The sequence below is a fragment of the Scardinius erythrophthalmus genome (genome assembly GCF_964197995.2).
Source record: "Scardinius erythrophthalmus genome assembly, chromosome: 21".
Classification (NCBI taxonomy): domain Eukaryota; kingdom Metazoa; phylum Chordata; class Actinopteri; order Cypriniformes; family Leuciscidae; genus Scardinius; species Scardinius erythrophthalmus.
The window spans coordinates 35,642,134-35,662,327 of NC_138241.1; the positions used below are offsets into that span (position 1 = coordinate 35,642,134).

Here is a 20,194-nt window from a genome sequence, read left to right on the forward strand (position 1 = left end):
TTACGATGGATAGATGCACTTTTATGATGATAGATGCACTTTTATGATGATAGATGCACTTTTATCATGGATAGATGCACTTTTATCATGGACAGATGCACTTTTATGATGGACAGATGCACTTTTATGATGGATAGATGCACTTTTATCATGGATAGCCTAGATGCACTTTTATGATGATAGATGCACTTTTATGATGGATAGATGCACTTTTATGATGATAGATGCACTTTTATAATGGACAGATGCACTTTTATGATGGATAGATGCACTTTTATGATGATAGATGCACTTTTATAATGGACAGATGCACTTTTATGATGGATAGATGCACTTTTATGATGATAGATGCACTTTACGATGGATAGATGCACTTTTATGATGGATAGATGCACTTTTATGATGATAGATGCACTTTTATGATGATAGATGCACTTTTATCATGGATAGATGCACTTTTATGATGATAGATGCACTTTTATCATGGATAGATGCACTTTTATCATGGACAGATGCACTTTTATGATGGACAGATGCACTTTTATGATGGATAGATGCACTTTTTTATGATGGATAGATGCACTTTTATGATGATAGATGCACTTTTATGATGGACAGATGCACTTTTATGATGGATAGATGCACTTTTATGATGATAGATGCACTTTTACGATGGATAGATGCACTTTTATGATGATAGATGCACTTTTATGATGATAGATGCACTTTTATGATGATAGATGCACTTTTATCATGGACAGATGCACTTTTATGATGGACAGATGCACTTTTATGATGGATAGATGCACTTTTATCATGGATAGATGCACTTTTATGATGATAGATGCACTTTTATGATGGATAGATGCACTTTTATGATGATAGATGCACTTTTATAATGGACAGATGCACTTTTATGATGGATAGATGCACTTTTATGATGATAGATGCACTTTAATAATGGACAGATGCACTTTTATGATGGATAGATGCACTTTTAGGATGGATAGATGCACTTTACGATGGATAGATGCACTTTTATGATGATAGATGCACTTTTATGATGATAGATGCACTTTTATCATGGATAGATGCACTTCTATGATGATAGATGCACTTTTATCATGGATAGATGCACTTTTATCATGGACAGATGCGCTTTTATGATGGACAGATGCACTTTTATGATGGATAGATGCACTTTAATGATGGATAGATGCACTTTTATGATGATAGATGCACTTTTATGATGGATAGATGCACTTTTATGATGATAGATGCACTTTTATGATGGACAGATGCACTTTTATGATGGATAGATGCACTTTTATGATGATAGATGCACTTTTATAATGGACAGATGCACTTTTATGATGGATAGATGCACTTTTAGGATGGATAGATGCACTTTACGATGGATAGATGCACTTTTATGATGGATAGATGCACTTTTATGATGATAGATGCACTTTTATGATGATAGATGCACTTTTATCATGGATAGATGCACTTTTATGATGATAGATGCACTTTTATCATGGATAGATGCACTTTTATCATGGACAGATGCACTTTTATGATGGACAGATGCACTTTTATGATGGATAGATGCACTTTTATGATGGATAGATGCACTTTTATGATGATAGATGCACTTTTATAATGGACAGATGCACTTTTAGCATGGATAGATGCACTTTTAGGATGGATAGATGCACTTTACGATGGATAGATGCACTTTTATGATGGATAGATGCACTTTTAGGATGGATAGATGCACTTTTAGGATGGATAGATGCACTTTACGATGATAGATGCACTTTTATGATGGATAGATGCACTTTTATGATGGTAGATGCACTTTTATGATAGATGCATTTTTATGATGGATAGATGCACTTTTAGGATGGATAGATGCACTTTTATGATGATAGATGCACTTTTAGGATGGATAGATGCACTTTTATGATGATAGATGCACTTTTAGGATGGATAGATGCACTTTTATCATGGATAGATGCACTTTTATGATGGATAGATGCACTTTTATGATGATAGATGCACTTTTATGATGGATAGATGCACTTTTATGATGGTAGATGGACTTTTATGATGATAGATGCACTTTTATCATGGATAGATGCACTTTTATGATGGATAGATGCACTTTTATGATGACAGATGCACTTTACGATGGATAGATGCACTTTTATGATGATAGATGCACTTTTATGATGGATAGATGCACTTTTATGATGATAGATGCACTTTTATAATGGACAGATGCACTTTTATCATGGATAGATGCACTTTTAGGATGGATAGATGCACTTTACGATGGATAGATGCACTTTTATGATGATAGATGCACTTTTATGATGGATAGATGCACTTTTATGATGATAGATGCATTTTTATGATGGATAGATGCACTTTTAGGATGGATAGATGCACTTTACGATGGATAGATGCACTTTTATGATGAATAGATGCACTTTTATGATGATAGATGCACTTTTATGATGGATAGATGCACTTTTATGATGGTAGATGCACTTTTATGATAGATGCATTTTTATGATGGATAGATGCACTTTTATAATGGATAGATGCACTTTTAGGATGGATAGATGCACTTTTATGATGATAGATGCACTTTTAGGATGGATAGATGCACTTTTATGATGATAGATGCACTTTTATGATGGATAGATGCACTTTTATCATGGATAGATGCACTTTTATGATGATAGATGCACTTTTATCATGGATAGATGCACTTTTATCATGGATAGATGCACTTTTATGATGATAGATGCACTTTTATGATGGATAGATGCACTTTTATGATGGTAGATGGACTTTTATGATGATAGATGCACTTTTATCATGGATAGATGCACTTTTATGATGATAGATGCACTTTTATAATGGACAGATGCACTTTTATGATGGATAGATGCACTTTTAGGATGGATAGATGCACTTTACGATGGATAGATGCACTTTTATGATGGATAGATGCACTTTTATGATGATAGATGCACTTTTATGATGATAGATGCACTTTTATCATGGATAGATGCACTTTTATGATGATAGATGCACTTTTATCATGGATAGATGCACTTTTATCATGGACAGATGCACTTTTATGATGGATAGATGCACTTTTATGATGGATAGATGCACTTTAATGATGGATAGATGCACTTTTATGATGATAGATGCACTTTTATGATGGATAGATGCACTTTAATGATGGATAGATGCACTTTTATGATGATAGATGCACTTTTATGATGGATAGATGCACTTTTATGATGATAGATGCACTTTTATGATGGACAGATGCACTTTTATGATGGATAGATGCACTTTTAGGATGGATAGATGCACTTTACGATGGATAGATGCACTTTTAGGATGGATAGATGCACTTTACGATGGATAGATGCACTTTTATGATGATAGATGCACTTTTATGATGATAGATGCACTTTTATCATGGATAGATGCACTTTTATCATGGACAGATGCACTTTTATGATGGACAGATGCACTTTTATGATGGATAGATGCACTTTTATCATGGATAGATGCACTTTTATGATGATAGATGCACTTTTATGATGGATAGATGCACTTTTATGATGATAGATGCACTTTTATAATGGACAGATGCACTTTTATGATGGATAGATGCACTTTTATGATGATAGATGCACTTTTATAATGGACAGATGCACTTTTATGATGGATAGATGCAGCTTTTAGGATGGATAGATGCACTTTACGATGGATAGATGCACTTTTATGATGGATAGATGCACTTTTATGATGATAGATGCACTTTTATGATGATAGATGCACTTTTATCATGGATAGATGCACTTTTATGATGATAGATGCACTTTTATCATGGATAGATGCACTTTTATCATGGACAGATGCACTTTTATGATGGACAGATGCACTTTTATGATGGATAGATGCACTTTTTTATAATGGATAGATGCACTTTTATGATGATAGATGCACTTTTATGATGGACAGATGCACTTTTATGATGGATAGATGCACTTTTATGATGATAGATGCACTTTTACGATGGATAGATGCACTTTTATGATGATAGATGCACTTTTATGATGGATAGATGCACTTTTATGATGATAGATGCACTTTTATGATGATAGATGCACTTTTATGATGATAGATGCACTTTTATGATGATAGATGCACTTTTATCATGGACAGATGCACTTTTATGATGGACAGATGCACTTTTATGATGGACAGATGCACTTTTATCATGGATAGATGCACTTTTATGATGATAGATGCACTTTTATGATGGATAGATGCACTTTTATGATGATAGATGCACTTTTATAATGGACAGATGCACTTTTATGATGGATAGATGCACTTTTATGATGATAGATGCACTTTTATAATGGACAGATGCACTTTTATGATGGATAGATGCACTTTTAGGATGGATAGATGCACTTTACGATGGATAGATGCACTTTTATGATGGATAGATGCACTTTTATGATGATAGATGCACTTTTATGATGATAGATGCACTTTTATCATGGATAGATGCACTTTTATGATGATAGATGCACTTTTATCATGGATAGATGCACTTTTATCATGGACAGATGCGCTTTTATGATGGACAGATGCACTTTTATGATGGATAGATGCACTTTAATGATGGATAGATGCACTTTTATGATGATAGATGCACTTTTATGATGGATAGATGCACTTTTATGATGATAGATGCACTTTTATGATGGACAGATGCACTTTTATGATGGATAGATGCACTTTTATGATGATAGATGCACTTTTATAATGGACAGATGCACTTTTATGATGGATAGATGCACTTTTAGGATGGATAGATGCACTTTACGATGGATAGATGCACTTTTATGATGGATAGATGCACTTTTATGATGATAGATGCACTTTTATGATGATAGATGCACTTTTATCAGGGATAGATGCACTTTTATGATGATAGATGCACTTTTATCATGGATAGATGCACTTTTATCATGGACAGATGCACTTTTATGATGGACAGATGCACTTTTATGATGGATAGATGCACTTTTATGATGGATAGATGCACTTTTATGATGATAGATGCACTTTTATAATGGACAGATGCACTTTTAGCATGGATAGATGCACTTTTAGGATGGATAGATGCACTTTACGATGGATAGATGCACTTTTATGATGGATAGATGCACTTTTAGGATGGATAGATGCACTTTTAGGATGGATAGATGCACTTTACGATGATAGATGCACTTTTATGATGGATAGATGCACTTTTATGATGGTAGATGCACTTTTATGATAGATGCATTTTTATGATGGATAGATGCACTTTTAGGATGGATAGATGCACTTTTATGATGATAGATGCACTTTTAGGATGGATAGATGCACTTTTATGATGATAGATGCACTTTTAGGATGGATAGATGCACTTTTATCATGGATAGATGCACTTTTATGATGGATAGATGCACTTTTATGATGATAGATGCACTTTTATGATGGATAGATGCACTTTTATGATGGTAGATGGACTTTTATGATGATAGATGCACTTTTATCATGGATAGATGCACTTTTATGATGGATAGATGCACTTTTATGATGATAGATGCACTTTACGATGGATAGATGCACTTTTATGATGATAGATGCACTTTTATGATGGATAGATGCACTTTTATGATGATAGATGCACTTTTATAATGGACAGATGCACTTTTATCATGGATAGATGCACTTTTAGGATGGATAGATGCACTTTACGATGGATAGATGCACTTTTATGATGATAGATGCACTTTTATGATGGATAGATGCACTTTTATGATGATAGATGCATTTTTATGATGGATAGATGCACTTTTAGGATGGATAGATGCACTTTACGATGGATAGATGCACTTTTATGATGAATAGATGCACTTTTATGATGATAGATGCACTTTTATGATGGATAGATGCACTTTTATGATGGTAGATGCACTTTTATGATAGATGCATTTTTATGATGGATAGATGCACTTTTATAATGGATAGATGCACTTTTAGGATGGATAGATGCACTTTTATGATGATAGATGCACTTTTAGGATGGATAGATGCACTTTTATGATGATAGATGCACTTTTATGATGGATAGATGCACTTTTATCATGGATAGATGCACTTTTATGATGATAGATGCACTTTTATCATGGATAGATGCACTTTTATCATGGATAGATGCACTTTTATGATGATAGATGCACTTTTATGATGGATAGATGCACTTTTATGATGGTAGATGGACTTTTATGATGATAGATGCACTTTTATCATGGATAGATGCACTTTTATGATGGATAGATGCACTTTTATGATGATAGATGCACTTTACGATGGATAGATGCACTTTTATGATGATAGATGCACTTTTATGATGGATAGATGCACTTTTATGATGATAGATGCACTTTTATAATGGACAGATGCACTTTTATCATGGATAGATGCACTTTTATGATGATAGATGCACTTTTATAATGGACAGATGCACTTTTAGCATGGATAGATGCACTTTTAGGATGGATAGATGCACTTTACGATGGATAGATGCACTTTTATGATGGATAGATGCACTTTTAGGATGGATAGATGCACTTTTAGGATGGATAGATGCACTTTACGATGATAGATGCACTTTTATGATGGATAGATGCACTTTTATGATGGTAGATGCACTTTTATGATAGATGCATTTTTATGATGGATAGATGCACTTTTAGGATGGATAGATGCACTTTTATGATGATAGATGCACTTTTAGGATGGATAGATGCACTTTTATCATGGATAGATGCACTTTTATGATGGATAGATGCACTTTTATGATGATAGATGCACTTTTATGATGGATAGATGCACTTTTATGATGGTAGATGGACTTTTATGATGATAGATGCACTTTTATCATGGATAGATGCACTTTTATGATGGATAGATGCACTTTTATGATGATAGATGCACTTTACGATGGATAGATGCACTTTTATGATGATAGATGCACTTTTATGATGGATAGATGCACTTTTATGATGATAGATGCACTTTTATAATGGACAGATGCACTTTTATCATGGATAGATGCACTTTTAGGATGGATAGATGCACTTTACGATGGATAGATGCACTTTTATGATGATAGATGCACTTTTATGATGGATAGATGCACTTTATGATGATAGATGCATTTTTATGATGGATAGATGCACTTTTAGGATGGATAGATGCACTTTACGATGGATAGATGCACTTTTATGATGAATAGATGCACTTTTATGATGATAGATGCACTTTTATGATGGATAGATGCACTTTTATGATGGTAGATGCACTTTTATGATAGATGCACTTTTATGACGATAGATGCACTTTTATGATGGATAGATGCACTTTTATGATGATAGATGCACTTTTATGATGGATAGATGCACTTTTATCATGGATAGATGCACTTTTATGATGATAGATGCACTTTTATCATGGATAGATGCACTTTTATCATGGATAGATGCACTTTTATGATGATAGATGCACTTTTATCATGGATAGATGCACTTTTAGGATGGATAGATGCACTTTTATCATGGATAGATGCACTTTTATAATGGATATATGCACTTTTATGATGATAGATGCACTTTTATCATGGATAGATGCACTTTTATGATGATAGATGCACTTTTATGATGGATAGATACACTTTTATAATGGTAGATGGACTTTTATGATGACAGATGCACTTTTATCATGGATAGATGCACTTTTAGGATGGATAGATGCACTTTTATAATGGATAGATGCACTTTTAGGATGGATAGATGCACTTTTATGATGGATAGATGCACTTTTATGATGATAGATGCACTTTTAGGATGGATAGATGCACTTTTATCATGGATAGATACACTTTTAGGATGGATAGATGCACTTTTATGATGATAGATGCACTTTTATGATGATAGATGCACTTTTATCATGGCTAGATGCACTTTTATCATGGATGGATGCACTTTAATCATGGATAGATGCACTTTTATGATGGATGGATGCACTTTTATGGACTTCCAAAGACATACAGCCATTCACTCCCATTATAAAGCTTGAAAGAGCCAGGACATTTTTAATATAACTCTGATTGTATTCTTCTGAAAGAAGAAAGTCATATACACCTAGGATGACTTCAGTGTGAGTAAATCATGGGCTAATTTTCATTTTTGGGTGGATTATCCCTTTAAGGCCTTAAAGGCACAGTATGTAAGTTTCGCCGCTAGAGGCGATTATTTAAAACAATAACAAAGGCGTAGCTTGATGACACATGAATGAGTGTGGAATCATGGGAGTTGCTGTCTTCAACATGCGTTAAAACAGCTGATTTCTCTGGGATCATTTGGGATAACGCAAGTACACAAGTCAACAAAATATATAACATTGTTCCAGTGGTTTTTGGGTATTTATACAGAAAAATCTTACATATTGTGCCTTTAAAAAGGTTTAAATGCTTAAAGTTATGGCATTAAATGTTGCATGCATTGAAAAAATGAACATTTTCTTCAGTGTTTTTGTCCTGTTTTCCAAACAATGAAGTCTTGCAAAGGAGATGCAATGAAGTTTTGAAAAATTAAAACAAGCATTTACTTTAAAACGTGAACAAATATCTGTCAGTGAGTTATGAAAACTTGAATTAAGTATTTCTTTCTGAGCCCAATGGCAGATATTTCATGATCACTTCACAGAAAACAAGACTTCATATTTGATGTAATTTTGCCTCTCCTAATAAATGTATCTTGATTTAAGAATCTTTAGACATTTGCACTGGAAAAAAAGACAACATTTCAGAGGAAGAACATCACTTTTTTTGCAGTGTTTTTTTGCTAATTCAACTCATCGTGTTTCTCCCTATAGAGAAAATATTGACATTGTGTTCCTTTCAGTATATGCCTTAAATTTTCTTTACTTGGACTTAAAAAGGTCTTACATTTACCTTCATAAAACCAAACCCTGTTTTAGGCTATCATAATCATATTGGCCATTATTCAGAAGTACTAGCATATGATATCAATGCCATTAAAATGTTATGCTTTTATATATAATGTTTCCAGCCTCAAGTGCCTCACTATTTGCAAATGCAACATCAATTTGTACATTTTAAACAATTACAAAAACAGTGTAATAATGAATGGTGTTTTATGAATATCATGTTTTAGTGCATTCAGTCGGTGAGGATATTGTTATTTGGAAATATTATGACGCCATCAGCTGCATCATAAACTCCCTCATGCAGGTAATAATATTTTTGTGATGTGTATTATGTTTACAAGAAAGAATTATTGCACTATTAATCATAACGACTCGCATTATAACCGCAAGAGCCCATCCATAATGTTAAGATGCATTAGACATTATGATGCAGTGTTTTTATACTAAATGAATAGCAGTTATTGTGAATATGGCTGTTCCTGGAAGCGTCTTCTGTTCTGCAGGTGCTCAAACGTGGACCATTTTTCACCGTCCTGCGTTTTTTAATTCTGGACTTGATCCAAACCAGCAGTGACATGAAGAACTGAGAGGAAGTGGCTTTATGATTACACACAACTACAGTGTGACACCAGTTAACCTTCGACATCCGGTTAATGAGAGTCAGAGCATCATTGTCAAACACACACACACACACACACACACACGCGCGCGCGCGCGCACACACACACACACACACACACACACACACACACGCGCACACACTCTCACACAGTCTCTCATACAAACTCTCTCTCTCTCACACACACACACACACACACACACACACACACACACACACACACACACACACACACACACACACACTCTCTCTCTCTCAGTCTCATACAAACACACACTCTCGAAACACACACAGTCTCACTCACGCACTCACACTCAGTCTTTCTCTCTCACACACACACACACACACACACACACACACACACACACACACACACACACACACACACACACACACACACACACACACACACACACACACTCACACTCTCTCAGTCTCTCATACAAACAGTCTCACACGCACTCACACACTCAGTCTCTTTCACACACACTCACTGACAAACACGTGCACACAGTCTCTTTCACTCACTCGCAGACTCGCGCACACACAAACACTTGTACACACACTCTCACGTACACACTCAGACACACACTCTCTTTTGCTCTCACACACACAAACTCTCTCACACACTCATTCACACACACACTCCCTCTATCTCTCTCTCTCACACACACACACTCAGACACACACACACACACACAAACTCTCACACACTTACACACATGCACACTCCCTCTATCTCTCTCTCTCTCACACACACTCTCCTGCTCTCACATACACACACACACACACACACACACACACACACACACACACACACACACACACACACACACACACACACACACACACACACACACACACACACACACACACACACATAGTCCTCATGGAGCTCTTTTCCTGAGATTCTGAGAAAGTGACCCGCACTGATTCTGTAAGATCTCTTATAGCTGCAGTTTTCTTTTGGTCCAATTAAAGGATTCCTGAGTGTTTATAGAGACCTGGTGCATTACAGCGGTGTGTGTGTGTGTGTGTGTGTGTGTGTGTGTGTGTGTGTGTGTGTGTGTGTGTGTGTGTGTGTGTGTGTGTGTGTGTGTGTGTGTGTGTAATCTATTAGATATGAATCAGTTTAATAGCAAATAATGACTATGGTCAAGAGGAAAAACACGGTTAATGTGCTACAACATGACCAGGCCTGTCCTGGATCTGTGTCTCTGGTGTCCACAGCACATCTAACCCAGTGTAAAGCTGCAGGTCCATCAAGGAATCGAGAGGACATGGACAAATAACTACATCTTCTTTTCCTTTTCTTTTTGGAGACCATGCGAGTGGTTTCTGTTACTAACATGTGGTTGCTAGGGCTTCATCCGTGGTTTTAGTGCCTCTTTACCTCTTTTGTTGGATATTTCTCTGCAGAATCATGTTAAATGTAGTTTTTCACCCGTAATTCTGCTTTTAACCTTCGTTATTTATAAACCAGGTTGAAATAATGTGGGCTGACTTCTTCAACAAAAGCATATACCGTTGATCACCAACCTTATAACTCACAGTAGGTCTGTCTGTAAAGGTTTGTGAGAAATCATACGAAATTACTCCTCATATGGAGAAAAATGATTTTTACTTCAGGAGCTCAGCTGTTGTAAACTGTGTGTGTGCGGTCAGTTTTGGTTTGTTATAGTGTTGCTAGTGTTTTTTAATGGATCAAGTTTAAAGAGTGATAAAACAGGTCTCTATAGATTTCATTTGACAAACAAGTATTCATTACTTCAATGAGCTCATTGTTTCTGCCTTATTGCCTTAATACACTGTTTAAATTAATACATTTTGAGCTAACAGTGTAATTTGTACATGTACATTTCTGAAATGCATAACTTAGTTTCCTCTGATAACAGATCACTCTATTGTAATGTGGACTCATGCATTTTCTGTAAAGCTGCTCTGAAACGATGTGTATTGTGAAAAGCGCTTTACAAATAAATGTGAATTGAATTGATTTGAATTGACTATGAGACCCAGACCAGAGCTGTGCACCTGCTTCAGCAAAGCTGGCATTAGAAAGCTCCAGAATAACACAGATAAAGAGCAAAATAAAAATAAACTGGGGGAAAAAAGTGAATTATGCGCGGAGGGAAACAGTGTGAGATCTTCTGTACAGAAGAGGCATAATAAAGATCTGAAATGACCAGTTCATCTCCACATATGGTGCTGTGCATCCGCTCATCAGCTAATGAAGGGCTTCTTCTTCACAGGTAGACTCATTAACTCGCTCGGGCAGATGGTGGAGCGCGAGGAACAGCCTGTGCTCTGTTCTACATCTGTGAGAAACTGCTGGATGTTACTGGACATCTGTGGAGGTCGATCACTGCGACCAGTCCGACCAAATCCCACGACAACTCCTGAGAAGTTCGGTCTGGTGCTTCTGAGATGCTAACGGAAAACAAGGTAAAGTTCACTATGATGCACATGCACTGAAACACACTTTTGTCTGCACTTTTATGTATTTGAACATGCTTTTTAAAGATGACATGGCTGCAAACAAGGAATGAATCCTAATTTGCACATTATGTACTTGTTTAATGTGCCAAAGTAGGACAGATGCATCCCAAATGATGTCGAAAATGCATTAAATGGCCAAAAGCACAGCTTCTAATGAACAGGTTCCTGAGATTTCTGTGAAGACAAACTGTAATGCATTATGCATGTAAAGATGTTCTGGTGCTTTCAACTTTGTTGCCACAGTTTATGCAGGGTGTTTCTCTATTATGATATGCCTGTGCACAGCATCCATACAGACATTATTTTCTAAACGATAATCCGGAATTATTGCAATCGCCAAAGCCATTTATTAGAAAGAGGTTTCCACATACTATTGGCCATAAAGTGTAGGATGCCAAGAGTGCTTGTTTTGTTCAACTATTTCTAGGGGACTTGTAATGTAATGTTTGCATCCATGCATTCTTTTTTTAATTTAGGCTCATATTGCTCACATCCCGTTGTGTTACAGAAGAGGACGAGTTTGCAATAATGGTGATACTTCTCTGTATCCTCGTGATTTAACTCTGTAAAGCCTGACATATTAATATATATACAGTGCTATGCATAAGTTTAGACACCCATGCTAAAGTTGACTAAAAAGAGGAATAAAAAATCATCTTTTGGAAATTGAACTTAATGGCTTAATTTAAAAAATTAGGAAAAATCCAACCTTTAAGGACACCAATTTTCTTTGTGAATGAATAATGTATCGTAAATAAATAAATGTTCTTCCTTAAAATACAGGGTGCATAAGTCTGGACACCCCTATGTTAAATTCCCATAGAGGCAGGCAGATTTTTATTTTTAAAGGCCAGTTACTTCATGGATCCAGGATACTATGCATCCTGATAAAGTTCCCTTGGCCTTTGGAATTAAAATAGCCCTTCACCACACCTAGAGATTGGCATGGTTTTATTTCAGTTAGCCTAATAGCTAGTTTGATTTGCATTGAGAGATGATCTTATGGAAAGTACTCCATGCCAATCTCTAGGTATGGTGAAGGCTATGTGATGATGTGCGGCTATTTTAATTCCAGAGGCCAAGGGAACTTTATCAGGATGCATAGTATCCTGGCTCCATGAAGTAACTGGCCTTTAAAAATAAAATCTGCCTGCCTCTATGGGAATTTAACATAGGGGTGTCCAGACTTATGCACCCTGTATTTTAAGGAAGAACATTTATTTATTTACGATACATTATTCATTCACAAAGAAAATTGGTGTCCTTAAAGGTTGGATCCTTTTTTCCTAATTTTTTAAATTAAGGCATTAAGTTCAATTTCCAAAAGATGATTTTTTATTCCTCTTTTTAGTCAACTTTAGCATGGGTGTCTAAACTTATGCATAGCACTGTATATATGAATATATAATATATATATGAAGAGTTCAGATGCAAAAGCCTCTAAGTGCCATCTGAAATGTTCTTATAGAATGATAATTTTTATCAAGCTTGTATATTTAAGTTCAATAATTTCACTTAAATGGCAATGAAAATTACCTATTAATTGTCATTTGAGTGAAATTACTTAACTTAAATATACAAGCTTTATAAAAATGATCATTCTAGAAGAAAATTTCAGATGGCACTTAGAGGCTTTTGCATCTGAACTCTGCATATATATATATATATATATATATATATATATATATATATATATATATATAATATATATATATACATACATACATTCATATATACACATACATATACAGTACGTACATACATACATACATACATACATATATATATATATATATATATATATATATATATATATATATATATATATATATATGTACATATATATAATTTATTATGTAAACACAAACTTTTATTTTGGATGCCATTAATTACTATTAATCGTTGCCCAGCACTTATAGCCTGATTATCATATTTGATACTCCCAATTAAGAAAAAAATAAAAGAAAAAAAGTATGAATAATTAAGTAAAGCTGAGTTCCTTCAGTCTTGTTCATCTTGAAATATTACTAACAATGTCAAAGTTATTCTTACATTTCACAGTAATTAGAGCGTGTTAAAATCTGGAAACTACTAATTTCCACATTTCACATCTGACTTAGCACTTTTGTCATATCAAAACCATTTACAGTATTACTAATTTTTTTTTTTTTCATAATGTAGAATTGCTCTAAGTAGTGCAGTCATTGTCATCATGGCCATCATGAATTTTCTATTTATTTACAATGAAAATGAGTGACGGTCGCCTTCATCTCGTTCCAGACCCGTATGACTGAAGACAGAGGAACATATTTTCTCAGTGTTTTTCCTCTATATAAGCTTTAATGGAAGTCAGTGCGTTCTAATCTTGTTTGGTTATCACCACTCTTCAAGATATAAGAAACACATGCAGGTTTGGAACAACATGAGGGCGAGAAAATGAGAGTAGCTTTTATAGGTGTTATTTTGATAGATTAATTCAGAAACTATTCATTACTTTTTAATTTTATAGGCCCTAATTAAAGAATCAGCCATAAATGTGTGCGATTATGTGGTAAACAGGCCTGTGGTGTCATTGCAATACCAGTGAGTTTGTGAAAATGTCCTCAGTGTTGTTCATTCAAGTCTTGCCTCAGTGCTGCTGTTATTTTCTTTCCTCTTTTCTTCGCCGTGACCCCAGTGTTCTCCATCCATCTGTTAGTGGTAGTTTTGGCATGCCCTATCAGCACGAGTGCCAAATCTAAAGCACCTGTAAGACTCTTTGCCAAACCATAAACAAACACGCCACACTAACTGCCAGTTTTGTCTTTCAAAGAAAAATAAGGCATCGACGGCATCAGCCAATGCCACTGATACAGAAGCGCCAGGCCCTGATGCAGAGATGCTTCCCACTCGAAAGCGCCGGCCTGAAGTGGCCTTCCCTCGGGGTCACGAGGAGGTCAAGTTCAGGGATCTGACCCTGTACCTGGTGGAGAAGAGGATGGGAAAAAGCAGGAGGAACTTTCTCTCGAATCTGGCCAGATCGAAAGGGTTCTGCGTGGATGACGCTCTCAGGTACGTCACACAGAAAACACCGTACTAAATATTATTCGATATTGGAATTAGGGTACGTTTACACGACAGCGATATGCTTAAAACGGACACGTTTTTCCTTTGAGTGTTCCGCGTACAGGCGACATCATTGTCAAAACGATCCCCGTTCACACGGATCCGCGTAAACGACTAAAAACGCACTCTGTATTCTGCTGCCAGGCCAGTAGATGGCGATGAATCACTATAGACTGAACAGGTAATACGCATGTGCATGACGTCATCGTGTTTAGAGATTTGCGTTTTAGTTGTTTACACGGAGACCTCTTTCAAAAACGTACACTTGGAAACCCGTTTTCAAAAGTTTGCGTTTTCAGGCCCAAAACGCCGTTGTCGTCTAAATGAACGGCCAAAACGCATAAAAAGTTTTACGTTTTTAGTTGAAAACGGCGTCGTGTAAACGTCGTCCCAAATCGGAGTATCAGTTGAAATGAGTGACAAGGATCTTTTATCTAAAGATATCCGGATGGTTTACTTTTTACGGATCGAATCCGGAATTGTGGATCCGTGCTCAATCTAACGGCTAATGTTGCACGTTGGACGACGAGGATTTGATTAGAACTACAAACAAGAATAAAAAGTACAGAACTACAAACATGGTGGACAATTGTTTTTAATTCTGATGCTTATAATGTAAATCAATGAGATCTGTATAACAGTATAGCACATAAAATGCACATACATATCAATATCTGCCAATAATATGTCTCAGTATGATGATATTTAAATGCTTAGTTTTATGATCAAAGCTTCGTAGTTTTAAAACATATAATGCAATGCTATACAATGATGATTTAACAATATCAAAGTTATTCTTAAATTTACATTTACTTTTATAAAAATCTAATTTCACAGTAATAAAAATGTGTTAAAATCAGGAAACTACTGACAGCTTTTCTACTGTCTAAACACTATTGTCAATGTCAATGCCTAAATAGGGCAGTCATTGTCATCAAAACCATCATGAATTTTCTATTTATTATTTTTTCATTTATTATTTTTTATTTTTTCATCTGCAACAGCATTTTGAACTTTAGAAAGACACATTTGATCATTAACTTTTAAATGCATCATTATGCAAACACACGAGGAGCGTCTCGGCATGAAAGACCGGCGACTGTCAGATTAACGCGCTGCTGCATTTCTCTCTTAAATTAAATGTGGAGGAATTTAACTGTGACAAGATGATTGACAGGGCCATTTAAATGCAATTATGACAAAGTAGTTTGTCCCAAATCTTGCCTGTCTAATACACACTCAAAAGTATGTACTAGTTCTTCACTAAAACAGTGTATACTTTAAGGGCAGAGTGTAAGTTGGCGAATTGGGACGCAGCGACTGTGACCTTCTTCATACATCAGAGTCGAGCATTACAGCTCAGTGAAGCCTTAAACCAAGTTCATTTTTCACATATACAGAACTTGGGATTGTGACGATTAAACTCGCCGCTCAGTTTATAAATAAATCAGAATACTGTCACGCTAGAGTTTTTGATGCGAACCCAAGAGTTTTGTTTGTTTGGATGCTGTAAAAGCTGTTGTGTAAAGAAAGCCCATCCAAATGTGCTTGGAAAAGTGTGAACCACGTGTGAATCCAGTCTTGCGGACGTTAATAGCATTGATGACGCTAATGTCATTTCAACTAGTATTCTTTGCAATGCAAAATAAAAGTTTTTTTTGCAAAGTATCTCATGCAATGCATTGATTCCAGACCCATGTTAGTGTCGTTCTGTGTTGGTGCAAATTCAAAAGTGACAAATGCATTAAAAGCGTCTTACCATGACGAAACCAACGTACCGTAATTGTGCAAGTAAAGTCAATGAACCAAGTGTGAACACTCAGAGTCACTCAGATCCCAGTTTATCCCTATTTAAACTGGGATCTGAGTAATATTTCCCTATTTAAGGAGAGTGAGTGACGTACATCTCTCTGGGAAACAGTTAAAAGTTCAATTTTTCACTGTGTAATATTTTAATTTGCATAAAATTTTATGCAAATCACAGGGATAATGAGTAGTGCAGCTGGTGTCTCCGTGAGTTTCAGGACAGAAGGTTCTGTGGAAAATGATGTTGTAATAATAGCACAGAAACCATCTATTAAAACCTCATTGTGCAGATTTAACATAATTAATCAGTCACTCTGAGTAAAAAACAGAAATTACAAGTATAGACTGACTTACACAATCTGGCAAAAGTTTGGAATATTTAAGATTTTTTAATGTTTTTGAAAGAAATGACTCAAGGCTGCATTAATCTGCTGAAAAAGGTAATAAGTATTTAAAATAAGTGTTTTCTCTGTGGATATATGTTAAAATAATTTATTCCTGTGATCAAAGCTGAATGTTCAACATCATTACTCCAGTCTTCAGTGTCACATGATCCTTCAGAAATCACTCTAATATGATGATCTGATGCTCGAGAAACATTTATGATTATTATCAATGTTGAAAACAGTTTCATATTTTTTGTGGAAACTGTGACGCATTTTATTTTTCAGGATTCTTTGATGAATAGAAAGTTGAAAAAGAACAGAATTTATTAGAAATGTAATATTTTGCAACATTATAAATGTCTTTAGTTTCACTTCACACTTTTTGTACGACTTCATATTTTTTGGGAAACTGTGATACAAATAGAAATTATTTTTATTCAGCAAGGATGCATTAAATTGATCAAAAGTGACAGTAAAGACATTTATAATGTTACAAAAGATTCCATTTCAAATAAATGCTGTTCTTTTGAGCTTTCTATTCATCAAAGAATCCTGAATTTTTTTTTTTAGCACAGTTTCAAAAATATAAACCGTTTTCATCATTGATAATAATCATAAATGTTTCTTGATCATCAAATCCTCATATTAGAGTGATTTCTGAAGGATCATGTGACACTGAAGACTGGAGTAATGATGCTGAACATTCAGCTTTGATCACAGGAATTAATTACACTTTACTGTATATTCACATAGATAACTGCTATTTTAAATTATAATAATATTTCACAATTTTACAGTATTTTTGATCCAATAAATGCAGCATTGATGAGCAGAAGAGACTTCTTTCAAAAACATTTAAAAATCTGAATTATTCCAAACTTTTGAGCAGTGCTGTTCTGAACTGAAAGGAGTAAATGACTCGTGCAACATCAAAGCGTGTAATATAATAACCCCGAGTCGTGAAGTATAGTGAGTTATTCTTCTCTGGATGATCTAGGGCTGTTGGTGCCAGTTTGTGCCAGTTTGTGCAGGTGGAGGAGCACCAGTGGGAGTTGTTGGGGTAGATGGGCATAACAGCACCAGCAGTTTGCCGTGGCGTATCGTGCCGTTCCCAGCTGAGCGATGGCACCATTCCCAGAAACACAGCTTGAGCTCGAGCGTCTGCAACCAACCACAGGAAACGCATCGTGATGAGCTGAAAACTGACATTTTTTAAGCCAGTGAGGGTTTGATATCAGTAAGAGTCTCATAATACAATACCCTATAAAGATTCCCCGGGTATTACACAGAACGCAGAGCACGCCGTGAGAGAGACGGCACACAGGCGCACAAGAAAGACTGCAGATTAACTGTTGAAACATTTATAATGCACATCTTATTTTATATTGATATCACTGAAGCTGTTTAATAAATCAAGCCGTGATTTGATTCCAGTGGAGTTTGATGTAAGAGGAAAATGTTCTTGCTCAGAGGATGCACAAGGAGATTCCCATAAAATTCCTTTCGAAGGAATGAAAAAAAGAGGAAGATTTTTTTTTTATATATATATATAAAAAATGGAACGCAAATGTAATGTAATGCAATATTTTACGTAAAGAGTAACTAACATAATTAGTTTTTTTTTTTTTTGGGGAGTTTAAAAGTAACTTTTCCCAACACTGAAATTGAGTTCTATATGGAACCTTTCAGGAGTTACAATCATAGGATCATTTTATGGATTTAGTTGTCATTTTAAATTTTAAATATAGTTTTTTAAATGAAATATCTCGTTAAACATGAAAGTAGTATACAATAATTTATATCTTATCTTTTTTGCATAGTGTTCTTTAAAATTAAATCATGAACCCTAGAGTTCTATATAGAACCACATTGAATCTTGTAATCTTTATACTCCACTCTTAGAAATATGTATCATAGATATATATTATAGATTATAAATTAATGTGGATAGCCGGTTTTGAGGCGGTTTGCTTCGAGATCATATCTGACAAATTTACATAGCATTTAAAAACCATGAATGTCATGCATGAATTTCAGATTTCCATCGCATTAACATCAGATATCATCACAGGGGTTTTGTAAAAGTACAGACCAGGTTATCATCGAAACTTGGGCTCATATGACTTTGGCCATAGCAACGCCCTGGCAACCACCTCACGTTTTGCCAGTGAGTTTTGCGCAGACAAACACCACCATTATTTTACTTGAAAACTGTAAAAATCATCATTAAATATGTTGGACTCATTTGTTTTTGTGACTCTGCTAATGTATCGTTTCTCTGCTTTCTAGTCAAACCAGTGTTGTTATTGTTAAAAAAAAAGCTAAAACTACTAAAAAATGAATTGAATTACTGAAATCAAGACAAAATAAAATACAAATATTAGATGAAAAACTTACTTAAACTTGGATGAAAATGAGAAATGTTGTCTTGGGGAAATGAAATGAAATGAAAAAGTTTGAGTTGAAGTACTAAAATGACTAAAACTGAAATTAAAATGAATTAAAGCAAAAGTAGAAATATAAAAAAATACTAAAACTTTTACTAGAATTATAATGAAACTCAAAATATAAATAATCTTAATCAAAAATATTACTAAATACTATCTGTAAAAAAAAGTTGCTGCCTTAAATTTAAGTACAATCAACTTGGATGTTTAAGTCAACTTAA

At 35.0% G+C, this 20,194-nt stretch overlaps 1 protein-coding gene across 1 annotated transcript in view; it reads left to right on the forward strand.

Moving 5' to 3' along the window:
• Positions 1 to 11,982: 11,982 nt before the first annotated feature.
• The window catches only part of dntt (deoxynucleotidyltransferase, terminal), a 156,042-nt gene continuing 147,830 nt past the window's right edge, over positions 11,983 to 20,194 (forward strand). The window contains exons 1-2 of the mRNA XM_081350798.1: positions 11,983 to 12,175; positions 15,042 to 15,280. Of these exons, the coding sequence (XP_081206924.1) occupies positions 12,158 to 12,175; positions 15,042 to 15,280 (257 nt within the window). The 5' untranslated portion in view covers positions 11,983 to 12,157. The remainder of the gene's footprint in view (positions 12,176 to 15,041; positions 15,281 to 20,194) is intronic.